Source organism: Salmo trutta, chromosome 19 (assembly GCF_901001165.1).
Source record: "Salmo trutta chromosome 19, fSalTru1.1, whole genome shotgun sequence".
Lineage (NCBI taxonomy): Eukaryota > Metazoa > Chordata > Actinopteri > Salmoniformes > Salmonidae > Salmo > Salmo trutta.
Window position 1 is genome coordinate 34,010,954 of NC_042975.1, and position 14,358 is coordinate 34,025,311.

At 42.9% G+C, this 14,358-nt stretch overlaps 2 protein-coding genes across 3 annotated transcripts; both read right to left on the minus strand.

Annotated features, from left to right (window-relative positions):
- Nucleotides 1-299: 299 nt before the first annotated feature.
- LOC115154389 (pigment epithelium-derived factor) lies at nucleotides 300-7,274 on the minus strand. The gene is made up of 8 exons (XM_029700568.1): nucleotides 7,075-7,274; nucleotides 2,837-2,900; nucleotides 2,415-2,604; nucleotides 2,174-2,332; nucleotides 1,856-2,059; nucleotides 1,617-1,756; nucleotides 1,282-1,492; nucleotides 300-1,194 (listed from the first exon to the last, which is right to left on the minus strand). The coding sequence occupies exons 1-8, from the start codon at nucleotides 7,257-7,259 to the stop codon at nucleotides 944-946; spliced, it is 1,404 nt and encodes a 467-aa protein (XP_029556428.1). The 5' UTR covers nucleotides 7,260-7,274; the 3' UTR covers nucleotides 300-943.
- A 194-nt stretch (nucleotides 7,275-7,468) lies between these two features.
- On the minus strand, nucleotides 7,469-14,358 carry LOC115154388 (alpha-2-antiplasmin). 2 transcript variants are annotated; one of them, XM_029700566.1, is made up of 8 exons: nucleotides 14,207-14,358; nucleotides 11,880-11,951; nucleotides 11,452-11,650; nucleotides 11,132-11,275; nucleotides 10,743-10,931; nucleotides 10,499-10,641; nucleotides 10,040-10,244; nucleotides 7,469-8,457 (listed from the first exon to the last, which is right to left on the minus strand). In XM_029700566.1, exons 2-8 carry the CDS (start codon nucleotides 11,934-11,936, stop codon nucleotides 7,889-7,891), a joined length of 1,506 nt encoding a protein of 501 aa, XP_029556426.1. In that variant the 5' UTR covers nucleotides 11,937-11,951; nucleotides 14,207-14,358; the 3' UTR covers nucleotides 7,469-7,888. The 2 variants fall into 2 exon arrangements, with proteins under 2 accessions (XP_029556426.1, XP_029556427.1); XM_029700567.1 differs by having other exon boundaries at nucleotides 11,880-11,973; nucleotides 14,207-14,341.

Sequence of the window (14,358 nt, forward strand, 5' to 3'; positions counted from 1 at the left end):
TCATCAAAATAATTTCAAACTACAGTCTTGACTCGACACAAACATACTAAACACACGCACACACTGCTCAGCTATGTTTAATTTCAACGAGACTGAAGTGCATAGAAGACTGAGAAAAGTATGTGTCAGTACTGTAATTTCATTTCCCAGCACAATAGCTAAAGAAAGAATAGCCAAGGGTCCAATTTCTTGCCAAATCAACCCAACCCTTTACTGAAAACAGCTACAGTATGTCAACTGGAAAAAGTTCTCTCTCACTGAACTCCCTCACTGAAGTCAGACAGACACAGACAGTCAGACAGACTTAAAACTTAAATGTTTATTTCTTGCATCGCAATACACAATAATGTGAAGAGTATTTTCTTTGGTTAAAGCATAAAGTATTGCCTGTGCCTCTTGGAAGCATGTCAGTAAGATAAACATGATTTGGCTATTTGTTTTCAACATCGTAAGAAATTCTAATTATTTTTGGTAGCATGTTATGTTGAAGATTAAAAAATAATTTGGTGCATTTTTCCCCATATTCCATCCAGTTCACTTTATTTTTCAAATTCCTTTTCCTGAAAACAACTTGAGAATTCAAGGAATATCAGTGAGTGTTTAGACTATTGGCCTAAATGGTATACATGATATTCCTACATGATTAACCAACTGTATTATCTGATCCACAGCTGAATCTAGCCGCTTGTCCACCCTCTCATACTGTGCATTTATGAGACAAGAAGCTTTAGCTTAACAATAGCTGATCCTCTTCTAGGACCTGGTGTGTGTGTGTTAACGATCCTTGTGGGGACCAGAAAGGATATCTATTTTAGGCTTTGGGGTTAAGGTTACAATTAGGGTTAGGGGTTAGGGTAAAGGGTTAGGGAAAATAGGATTTGTATTGGAAATCAATTGTTTGGTCCCCACAATAATAGTAAAACAAACGTGTGTGTGTGCGCGCTTATATCCTCAGTTTGCGTGGGTTCACCACCCTGCCGATGAAGAGCAGTGCCCCCGAGGCCTCATCCCTCACCAGGAACAGGAAGGGGCGGTCCACGCGGTACGACAGGGGAGTGTGGACATGGCTGGAGCTGGCATACTGGGTGCCCTCTGGGGCCATCTCCATAACAACCTTATGATTGAGGCTGCCAAGCTTCACCGTCTGAGCCGTGATCTTAGTCAGGTCCGTGTCTGCCAGAAATTCGGCAAGACCTGGAGAGATGGAGAGAAAGGATGTGAGAGATATGAAGACAGAGGAGAGCAAGATGAAGAGAGAGGGAAAGAGGTACAGGCACTCACCCACGTCAGAGAGCAGTGGCAAGAGGTCAGTGGAGTAGCTGAATTTTAGGACAGGTAGTGTAAGGGCCACATGCACGGGGTGAAGGGTCATGGAGAGGTCCTGAACAAACTCAGCCGTCAGGCTCTCCTCCACCAGGGTCATGTTCTGAGTGACATCATCAGGAAGGAACACAAACATGCTGACGTCATCCTGCATCTGGATCTGAGCAATCTGGAGTGAAAGGGAGAGGGAAGGAGGGGATCAATAGATGTTTTCCCTGAGGCAAACTTTCACAACTGGCTGTTTAACAAAGTAATAACCATTGAAAAAGTTCCATTTCTGCATCTGTACTCACTGTGCAGCCCAGGTCTGGGTCAACTCCCATCTTCACTGGGTAATTGTCCTGTTGCATCATGGGAATGCGGGCAGGCACCTCTCCATCAAGTTGGAAGTCCACCATCACTCCACTCTGACTGAACCGAGTTATCCACTTCCCTACACACAAACACAGCATTTTACAAACTACACCCCATAAACGACTGCACACTTTGGGGATAAGGGTAGAGAATTGAACCGCAGACAGACTGTCCTTACCTTTGAAGTAGGCAGCACCGAGAGGGACCACACCAGAGTTCCGTCCCAAGGGCTTGGACATGAAGCGGTCGACCTTGCCACCCGTCTGCTGTTTGACCCAATCATTGATCTCATTCACATCTTTAGCCCCGCCCATCAGAGCCTTGGGCCGCACCCCATACTGCTTTTCCACCACGCCATAATATTCCGGCTTCAGACGCAGTCCTAGAGAGTTACACACACATACACACACAGGTTAACAAACATACAAACAATCAAAATACACACAGACTGTTCAAAGTATCACAGAGACACATGTATGCTTATACACACACTCACTGCGGGCCAGGTAGATGCGTGCAGCGATGCTGATGCCTTTGCCAGGTGCTCTGAGTGAGGCCAGTAGGTCCCTGAGTGTGTCGTGGAGCTGAGGGTCCTGCAGGGTGTGATACCTTAGAGCTCTGTACAACCACTTCTCTGAACGATCCGGAGACGCTCCTGAGCGAGAGAGAAGGGGGGGTAAATACCAGATAAATAGCAGACAATGATATAAAGTATAACAGTGCTGAGGCTAACTAACCCATGGAGAGCTGAGTGAGCACTGCAGAGATGCTGATGGGGGCCAGGAATACATTGGTCTTGGGGTCGCGACCCGCCAGGGCCCGGAAAAGGTTGTAGCCGAAGTCAGAGGTGGCGGCAGCCATCTTGGCTCTGGGCGTGGTAAAGAGCTCCACAGCTTCCTCTTCCCCTCCCGCCCCCTCTGTCTCCGACTGCACAGGATTGGTTAATCCAAAGACACAGAAAGAAAGAGAGGAGGGTTAATGGCATGGCTAGTTCATGAAGAATGAGAAAAATAGAGAGATAAACTACTAGAGGATGAGGAGAGAGATTCTACATGTCATCTCTCTGCATAAGAAAGCCAAAGGGATGGAGCGCATATAAAGAGACATGAAAGTATGAGAAAAAAAGGAGTATGAAGACAGAGATGTGGAGTGGTCTCACCAACTGAGCATAAGAGAGGGAGAGGAGGGCCCCCAGGCACAGCAATGGGGTCATCCACATTATCCTGTAACACAAGCACACAATCAATTACACACACACATTATTTTACAAACATACATCCAGAACTAAGCTTAATCTGTGTCTGGGAAACTGGCCCATAGAGTGTGAGTCAGACTTTCAGTTTGTGAGGGTGATTCCCTGCAGGCCAGGGCTCTTGTGGGAAAATGTGGTTTAACTTACAGTAAGTCCCTCCATCTCACCTGCTCAGCAGGGTGTGATGGAGCAATGAGTTCTCAATAAGGTCTCTCTGTCTGTCTCTCCTATCACTCTCTCTCTGTCCGCATCTCTCTTCTCCCTCTTCTCTTCTTGCTCTACTAGTTGGAGATGTATAGACCTTTGTGTGTTCAGAATGAGCCCCATTACATCCTCTTACTGAGTAGAGACTTAACCATGTAATATATCCTAAACTTCTGGCTCTCCACTCACACACAGAGTGTAGCTAACGCACAACACAAGCAGAGGCAGGTTGCTGTGAAGTTCACACCTGTTTATTAGCTAGCCACACTAGCACAGCTAGTATTGGTAATGAGCTTAGTGGAGTGAATAGAGTCATACAGAGAGGTGAGCAGACAGAGCAGGGAGAAGCTGAAGGGTCACAGGAGGTGGAGATCAGAGGTTTCTTTCCCTCTTTCTTTCTCCCTCTCTCACATTCTTTCTATTTTACCCACACACACACACACACACACACATACTCTCTTGTTCCCTGGCCATCTGGTTGTCATTAAGGTTCTCCTGGTTTCCCGGATGAAAAAAACATCCATAACTGACCTCAGACCACACACTTCTCCTCCCCCTCTCCTTTCGTCTTCTCCTCCCCCTCTCTGTTCTCTCTCTGCAGGCCTGATGGTTAAACCAGACACTTGATCTCTGAGTTCCAACCCAAAGCAGCCAGCCAAACCCACAGAGAGAGATCTTCCTTCTCTCTGCACTGAGGCCGTCCTCTACCATTCACGATCACAAGCATGATGAATTTGAGCCAAAATAAAATGGAAAATGGTACAGTAGATATTGGCTGTAGGTCACACAGTCCTCTTGAGCTACACAAATTTTCAACCCACAAATGAAGAGTTTATTTCCAAAACGCTATATCGACCACTTTTTCACATTTGTGTTTTTTCATCAGGAATGATTGCTTATGGGTACCTTCATGTGTGTGTAAAATATTGCTGTTATGTTGTTTTTTAATTAATAGATTTTAGATATTTTTTGCAAAACGCTGCATTAGCTGGAATCTAATGTACGTATCCTGTATATTCGACTGTGATATGTGGTTGTCTCACCTAGCTATCTTAAGATGAATGTACTTCCTGTAAGTCGCTCTGGATAAGAGCATCTGCTAAATGATTAAAATGTCAAATGTAAATGTTTTATACTTTTTTGTGTTTTTTACTGTATTTAATTATTTTGTATTTTTTTATCAATATTGATGTAAAGAATGTATAATCTGTACATTTCTTTATAAACAAATGCAGTTATTTGTTATATTTTACAGTTTAAAACCTAGCAGTAGCCTACTTCTTATTTCTCTGAGAGTGCGTCTGAATATATAGCATTTTGCAAAAAAACATGATTATTTGTCTCTTTGAAATAAAACCATTAAGTGATATTTTAAACAAATACATGTCTGTCATTGAACAAACCCATGTGATGATTAGATAGTGAAAAAAATACACCAATAAAAGCTCATATACCAACATTTCTGAAAATATATAGTGTTTTAGAATTCCTTGCACATCCTGAGGTAGCCCAAAGGTTGGCAGATGAACCAGTCAATAAAGTGCTCGGAAAGATATAGTCACACTATGTAACTCTGTTTTACAGACAAGTATTAAAATGTCAATCCTGATCATGAGTTCAAGTTATCCCATTTAAAGGGTTGGTGAGTAACGGATTACAAAAAACTAACATAATCAGATACTTTACCAGCAAGAATATTGCAATCAGATTCCAGATACTTAAAAAAATACAGGTGATTACTTCTAGGATTACTTTTCAATTCAGAAAGGACGTTTATGAAAAAAATATTTTCTCAATGACATTTAAATCACCATTAAAAAAAGCCACAATCAGAGACCACTATGATGACACACCAAATGCTTTTGATGGATCGCAGGAATAAGCTTTTGTAGGTTACAGTCCAAGCTATGTCTTCCAATGAAGCGACTGCCGTCGGCATCCAAAGATTATCCAACTTGAATAAACGCTTGGAGGTAAGGATGACATCAGTGGTGTAGTCTATGGTGATACGGATATCACTGATTATTGATATGTAGGCTACATAACACGTTGATGTGAATCGCACTGCTGCTTTCTCATTTAACTATTTTCGGGTTGTGGATGATGTGAATGTGGATGGCTGTTCACAAATGTATATGTGTATTTTAACCAAATAATGGTTGAATTTAAGAAGTTTAAGTTACCTGTCAATCATTGTTTTTGCGGCCAGGGGTGTATTCATTAAGGAAACCGTTTACCGTTTAAGAACCAAACAGAAGCATACAGAGCAAAACGAGAGTTTCTATTAGACAATTTCAGGTAGGTCTCTCCACGGTTCGTTCCGTTTGCTTCCGTTTAAGAAACGTTTTGCAACAGAATAGGCATAATGAATATGCCCCAGTGGACAGCCAGTATAAAACACTCTTGCAACACATAGTGCGGATCCATAGGCTGGGATCCGCACTATGATAGACTTAAACAGTTGTAAATTATGACGATGTCACCAACAAAAACATAAACAACAGGCAGCATATGGGATACAAGCGCTTTTCAGTAGTACTCAAAGCATGCCATTCTGAGAGCAGCATTTATTTTTCAACTCAAAGCAATGAGCCCAATCAGTCCTCTATGACAACAAAATCATAAACAACAGAGTAGGGCTGGCTAATAAGTCCTTAGTTTTGGGGTCATGCTCAGGTAAAACAGTTTGGCTAATCTATATTTCCATGTCCTATTCTTGAAGATCAAGGGGTATTAAATGAATTGTAATGACAGTAAATCTGACAGATGTTGGTTAATAATGTAAAGATATAGCCTAACTGTATTATTATCTGTAGTAGAAAGCAATGAGTTAGAAGAAACCTACATAACCAACCCATAGTAAAATCCAACATCTATTTATGGCGAGCTATGTAAACTTTAATATTGATTTATCCTGCAATGTATGTTCAATTGATAATATGAATTATTGTCTTCTTCTAATGGCTCTTAAGCAGGTTGATGTTTATTGGGATGAGTCTTGTCCTTAAGGCAGAACTGAGCGATTTTCGCTAGATGGGCCAGCTGCAGCGTCAAAATTTTCTGTGTTGTAAAAATGTATGAAAGAAAATAGCTTTTTGATCTTCATTTAAGGTTAGGGTTAGGCCTTAGGGGTTATCAGTGTGGTTAATGTTAGGGTTAAGATTAGGATTAGATTGAATGACTTTGTGGCTATGCCAGCTAGCGATCACTCTGTAGAGCTGCCCCCAGAACAAGATTCATTACGAAAAAATGCTAGCCTGCACCTGTTAAGGGGAAAGTAATCTGAAAGTAATCAGATTAAGTTACAGAGTTCGGGTAATCCTAAAATTATGTTACTGATTACAATTTTGGACAAGTAACTATTAACTGTAACGGATTACATTTTAGAAAGTAACCTACGGTGCTGAATATATGTTTTTGCCTGCGTTACAGATCAGTCGCTAATACAGGACTAGTATACATATACATTTTTTTATGATGATTTTTCAGGGGGTGCTGCAGCACCCTCAGCACCCATACTTCCCGCAGCTATGCACCTAACCTTATATTTAAAGCCTTTTGGAATGTAGATTTTACACTAAATAAGAAGTACTATTTCCTGGAGACAGAAAAGGCACCACATAGTAGGAATGACCCTGGTGTATCTTCATAGTGGTCTCTGATCTGTGGTCAGACTTGCTCAGGCATAACAAACTTAAACTTGTGCCTTTTTTCAATGCTGATTTGAATGTCATTGAGAAAAGAGAAAGGTGTCTGATATTTTTTTATCGCAAACATCCTTTATAAATTTAAAAGTAATCCCAGAAGTAATCATATAGATTTTCAAAAGTATCTGTAAATGTGATTACAATGTTACTGCTGGTAACGTAACGGATTACAGTTTTTTTTGTTTTGTAATACATTACTCCCCAACTCTGCATATGATGCATAAAAGTACTGACCTTTCCAAGCGGTTATGAGTCCACGTCGTCCGTACGTATGTCTCTAGCAGTCGTGTCTCCAGTGGAGTGCAGAATGTACCAGGACGATGCACACAGCCGTGAAGCCAACTTTTACCCGCCCTTCTCTGACGTAGCCTGTTGGGTGTGGCAAGAATCTGGATGGCTGTTTTGAGCGCAAGGCGCATCCATGGTCCTCCCTCACCTCCCCAAATTAACGGTGATATGTTAAATTTGACGCGCAAGCAATTGACCTGAAATGTTATAACAAATCTTAAATAAGTCCGGTTTTAATTGCATGAATGTGCTGGAGAAAATAGTTAAATTATAGGTTGTGAGGTATAAGCCTGAATCTAAATCCATTCAAAACGTTGACATGATCACATCCACCATTCACTAAAATGTTTGAGACTTCATTTCTTTAATCAATACCAGAGGTGGGAATCATCAAAATTAGAAAGTAAGACATCACAACAAAACACAACAAATTCTGTAAGACAGACAGTGCACAGCCAAGTGTAAAAATAGCATCACATTTGAGTGTTAATCTGCACACACAGTGTAGTATGGGACAGGTCCATGGTCTCTCCTAAATCATTGGGTTGTAATCAGGGGCATTCACTGGGGAGGGGAGGGATTGTGAGAAGTCTAGGGGTAGGGGCTGGGGTTGATTCTGGACTGGGAACTGTGCCAATAGATTGGGATAGGGTTTTGCTATGTGAGGGCTGGGCTCCATATGGGACCGGCTGGTCGGGCAGTGTTGCTCAGGACAGAACAGTGAGAGATGGGTTGGGGCAAGCTGGGCATCAGTGATGGTTTAGGAAGGAACTGTATGAGAGGGATTGGCACAGGAACTGGATCCTTGCCCCTCCACTTGGGCGTTGGGGTTTCCCTCTACTTCATTCAGGGGCTGTTGTTGCTCCTCCCCCCCGACAGGGACGCCACACTGCATTCTCTCACTTTGTGGCTGGTCACTCTGTACGTTGTTACTGCTATGGGGACTGTCGCTCTGTACGTTGTTGTTACTATGGGGAGCATCATTCTGTACATTGCTGTTGCTATGAGAGCTGTCACTTTGGGTCCTGTTGCCATTGGGATCATCGCCGAGGGGACTGTCGATCTGCATGGGGCTGGCGTCAGGGGCTGGGTTAGTGACGGTGCCCAGGAAGATTGGAGCGAGGGAGGCGTGGTCTACCAGGGCGAACAGGAAGGGGGAGTTTACAGAAAAGATGGGAACAGAGCGCATGATGGTGATGGAGGTGGCTGCAGATGCTTCGGCCCCTTCCTCACTCAACTCCACCCCGCAGGCGTGACGCATGCTGGACACCTGCAGAGGCACCTCTGAGACACCGGACAGATTAGGACTAGAGAACAAAGAGCCCAGACCTGAGAGAGAGAGATGAGAGAGATTTTGATTGACAGAATAGTAGAATACACAACGTGCTACTTCTAAATTTAGTTGTGCCTCAGCAGTTTTTTGCTTGATAGGTCAGTCACTGACAGGCACTCAATTAGACATGTCAGCTAATAATTTTTAGGTTGGTAAATTAGTCAGCTATCTAAACTTGTAGTAATCATGGCTGTATACCAACAGGGTACGCAGGGCACATGCCCAGGGGCCCTGAACTCCAGGGGGCCCCCATTGATTTTGTTAGTCACTCTCAATCAGATATCATATTAACATGGCATAAATAAAAATGTGTAGAATTACAGGAAATTTGCTTTAAACTGCCCAAATGTCTCTCAGCCACATGGCAAAATGAATAAAATTGCATGAAATGTGTTACAAAATTGCAACATTTTCTCTCCACCCCAGGGCAAAATGTGTGGAATTGCTGAAAATGTACTTTAAACCTAAAATATTCTCTTCGCCGTCAAGAAGGGGACCACTATAATGTTTTTCCCACGAGGTAGTGGGGCCCCATTGTCTCACATCAGAATGCTTCACTCCTACGTGATGTACGTCCCTCAGATCTCTCTTGTAGATGGCGTGGAACTCATCTCTAAAAATCTCTTCCTCTTTAAGGAATACCTAGGATAGGATATAGTAATCCTTCTAACCCCCCCCCCCCCCAAAAAAAGATATAGATGTACTATTGTAAAGTGGTTGTTCCACTGGATATCATAAGGTGAATGCACCAATTTGTAAGTCGCTCTGGATAAGAGCGTCTGCTAAATGACTTAAATGTTAAATGTTAAAATCAAGATTTTGCCCATCCACCTAACACTAGTTCCTAATTCTGAAAATCACTCTGCTCTCGCTAGCTACTGGCTACTATGGCAAACCATGTTCGATCACCTGAGCGAACTTGTTCCAGTGAGCAGCCTAGTCCAAGCTTGTTTGACTGGCCGTACGGTAGCATCCCTGCCTTTCGTTTCATCTGGATTGATTTGAGACTGGTTCAGCCAGCAAGCAGACACTAGATAGCTAACGCTTAGGGCCCCTAAAAAGGCTAGGGCTGGCCCTGCCTGTCCGTTTATAGCTCACTTAAACTATGACTAGGGCTTAAACTATGACTCAAGTTTTTCCAGACCACGTGATCTGACAGAGGAAAAACCCCTGGCCAAAACGATGTAACTTTCCGTGCTAGTTTCTAGACAGATGGGTTGCCTCCCAGAACGTACCAATGTCCCAGCATACACGTCTGTACTAGGACCAAGGTCAGTTTGGCAGAGAGGAAAGAGCGGAGCTGTAGCTAGCTAGATGGAGCTGGAGGAGGATATTTTCAATTAGTGTATTTCACAAGTGAGTAGTTTGCATGCGCCATGACGTTAGCATTACAAGCTTAAAACCACTGACTGGCTGTGGCTAAAATTACCCTAGCTATCTGCATCCACATTGTGTGTCCGTCATATTTCTGAGGGGATTCTTTTTAAACCCCATCAACCAAAACAAGTGATTTGTTGGGAGAGTTGTCTGTCTTGTGCTGTTGCCCTAGGTCATTTCTGACACTACTTCTGTTCTCACCCATGCTGGTCAGCGCCTCCTGTAGCTCTTGGCGGTACTGCAGGGTGAACTTGGGCAGTTGGACCTGCATGGTCCTCTCCTGAGGTAGACGTCTGTACAGGTCAGAGATATTCAGCTTGGCCACCAGCGATGACACGTTTCCTCTTCCTGGCAACGGCATCACTACCAGAAAGCTGGTGTTTCCCTTAAATGGAAAACGTGCAACCTGCAAACACAGAAGGGGGGTGGAGAGAAACATTTTAGAGAGGGAGACTGCACCAACTGCACTGTAGAGAGATTGAGAGGAAGAGAATGGAGGTGAGAGAGTGGTGGAGAGAACAATACGTTTTACTGTCTACGTTTCAACAGCAAGGACTTTTCAAAACAAGTCTCCAGTAGAAAGTGTTGTGTGTGAAAAGATAGAAAGGGAGGATGGAGACAGAAGCAGACGACAGAACACATACAGCTAGCCCAGCTCACCTGAGCCCCAAGCTTCCCGTCTTCTAACAGGCTCAGTGGATACTTGGCTGACCGCATCATGTCTACATGGACAAAGTTCTTATTGTCCAGGTAGAAGACATCCTTCTGTGTGAACTGAGGGTCGAAGCGAGACTCCCACTCACCTACCAGTGACAGCAGGAGAACAAGCCACACAATTGTAAAAAGTAGACACTTGTATACAGTTTCAAAGACGTTATTTTAAACAAGGAGTGAAAGGGCTTACCTTTAAAATGCACAGCATTGATAAGCATGAGCACCACATCATGCGGAATACTGGGTAGGAAATTGGTCATGTGACCTTTGGTGGTGTCTTCCACCCATTGGTTGACATCTTCCACTGAGATCAAGGGGGCAGGCTCTGATTTGTAGTTACGCACGGATTCTGCAACAAAGGACTGGTACACCTCAAATTCTGAGAGAGAAAGAGAGAAACAAATATATAACACATAAATATACACCAAAAGAGTCCAAAACATTGTCAGACCTTTACTGCATTAACAAAGGCAGTTAGAATGGGTGCGCTTTATAATTATGTCAGTAGACTGCCATTTTCTGGCACAGAGCTGCAACACTGAAATATACACATAAACACACACACACACACTCACTCACCTGGGCGCAGGTACATGCGTGTGGCCACCTGTAGGGAGGTGTTGGTGAGGTGTTGGAGGAGGCTGCCCAGGGATTCATGGTAGCAGGGCACGGTGTGGGCGTGTAGAGAACTTAGCAGCAACTTCTGTGTCTCGTTACGAGCTCCTGATAGGGACATCACAAGGAGGCAATGACCATGTTTTGATTACATTAATTCTTTGAGACAAAAGTTAACAGTCATAAGCAGACACAGACATACACTTACAATCTCACAGATACATACTCACTCTTGACATTATACATGTCTCTCTCTCTCTCACACACACACACACGTGCCTCACCCAGTGTGAGCTGTGCTAGTGCAAGGGCCACGCTGAGGGGTGATATGATGACGTTGGGCTGCTCTGGCCCTGTCTGCAGGCTGTCCAGTAGCTGCCTGCCCAGTCTCTCTACAGCACCCCCTACTGACCACCGGGCCTCCTGGCTGAACACCTGCTCCCTGCAAGAGTGGTCCTCAGTAGCTACCGTACCTGTCTCATCCTGAGAGAGAGAGAGAGAGAGAGAGAGAGAGAGAGAGAGAGAGAGAGAGAGAGAGAGAGAGAGAGAGAGAGAGAGAGAGAGAGAGTGTGTGTCTAGGGGTTGGACTGTAGAAACTAGGGTAGGGTTAGGGTGCTATAAAAGTCTTGTAGTCAATACTTTTCTAACTTAAGGTTAAATATTTAAGGAAGGTTGATGTGTTTTGGGGTGAGGTTATGGTTGGCCCTCTTACAGTCAGTCCCAGCCAACAGAGGCAGAGCAGCAAGAGTACAGGCAGATGCAGCTTCATATCCCAACAGCTAGCCTGCAATACAGAACAAAGAAACCTGTACAATAATATAACATATATTCAAAGATACAGGTTCTATCTAGGACCATTTAAGAGAAATAGTCTGAGGCAGATGTAAAAAGTTTATTAAATGACTAAGGTTTGCTTGTATAGAAATAGATACACATACAAAATACTTTGACATGAACACAAAAAGCTTGTTAGATCTCAGTTCCTTCTAAAGTGCAACAGTGATTTCACCCAACTAGATTTCACAGGACTATATTGACCTAGTTAGGCTACACACAGTGACCAGAAAACAGTGACAACTAATACTTTCCTTAAGGGAGGGCGCTAGCAACAGTGCTTGGACCCAGAAGCGAGCAAAACCTCTCCCAACACAAATCAACTGGAAACAACTTTTCAGAACAATGGACCACACCCCAAACATTTCTTCACAGACAGCATGAGCATGTTCACAAAATGGTTTCTCATAGAAATAGAGCTAGACAGCAACAACGCTGCACAGCCTGTGCACACACTCTGGGAGATTGTCAATTGGGCAAAAGTCTGTCCTCTTTTAATTCTTTAGTAGGCGAAAACAAGTGTCTGCTCCCCTCTTCGATCACCTACTTCGACAGAGGATGTACAGGAGTATCCTCACAACAGGTAGCACGGAAGCGTTTTAAAATACACCACGGCCCTTTGAATCAGCTGTTTTCTTCTCAAAGGAGTAAAGCCTGCACACTTTTAAAAAACAATATGCTACTTATCCTTTTATCTTTAAAAGCTAAATTCATTTTTATCACTTTACACATTTATTTTAGGATTCCACCCCTGTAAATGTAATTTGCCTGGTGACGCGAAAGAGTAGAAATAGAGAGTCTCATTTAATAAAAACACATTTGTTTCCTGTCTCCAGCTGGAGGAGAGCAAAACATTTTGCAACAGAAACTATTTACTCTAAAGGGAAAATGTTTTGCAACAAAAACAGGAGTTTCTATTGGACAAATATAGGTAAGTCCCTCCCCGTTTTGTTCCGTTTGCTCTGTTTGCTTCCGTTTGGTTTTTAAACAGTAAAGGGTTTCCGTAATAAATACACCCCTGAAAAGGACTATGGGGTGCTTTTATCAGAGAGGAAGAGGCGAAGCGAGAGGGTCCACTCCCATTAAAATCTGTGTACTTGGGAATACAGCGATAAGCAGACCATATGCCTTCCCACCTTTGGGACAACAACGCCCATTGTTAGGGCGGAGACAAGACCGTCTCGTCATCATATACTGTACAGTATCTCTGCTTTTATACATTTAACATGTTTAACACCAATTAGAGTCCCCTGGGAAACATGGACCGAAACTATGGTTCCTACCCTGTCACTATGGGCTTGTTCGACATTGCATTCGACAGTACAAGCGACTGCCGACAAAAAACCTTGCATCATAAATAACTACTCATTATTATTTGTAGATCAGTCAGTCACAATTTACCCATGATACATTATGGTTTTGATCCTCTAGAACACAGCCAATAACTTAAATATTTAAGATTCAATAACAGTGATTATCAATGCATAAGAATTATTGAACCCCTCACTTTTACAGAGCAATAACAGAGTACATATTGCTGCTGGACATGGCAACACCAGCGAACACTGATAGGTTGAGAGGAAATGAGAGCCAATCAAAAGCATGATTGCTTGTCTAGTGGTCAGTGTGGCATTGCTTTAGTCGGGGGTCTATACTGCAGAGATGTGTGGTGTTTTGCTCTGGGATCAACTGTTTGTCAGAGGGCCAAAGGTTTCTGTTTCACTGCTAAAGTCCACAAACAGCAAACACTGGCCTCACGACTGCAATGGGTTCTCTATGGATGCAGTGGTAGTATTCGTGTTTATATATATATACATATATATATATATATATATGTATATATATATATATATATATATATATATATATGACTCTGCTTAGAATCATTAGCATTCATAGACGTAGTAGAAATAGTGGTAGTAGTGATGTCTTGATTGGTGATTTGAGTGTACATTTACATTTACAAAGGGCTCTTTAGTCTTTTTTTAAAGATTGAATTTGATTTTAAACAGTTTGTGCTATTATTATATCACTAGTAAACTAATACCTACAGCCATACATCTAAATCATGTTCCAAATAGCTTTAAATGAAGAGCACTTACTATATTAGAATTATATGGTTTCATACACTGTGTCAAAAAACCTACTGACTCCCCAACACCAGATACTATCCCTTCCAAATGAATCGAGGTGGAGAAAACTTACCCAGCCGACGTTTGGTCAGGGGATAGGTGATATAGGCAAATAGGATTAGGATATAGACAGATAGAGAGTCAGACAGGCACGGTGAGTGTTCCCCTAGCTGGATCCTGTAGTGCCCAGTACTCTACACTGTCAGCCCCCTCATTGCCCAGTTA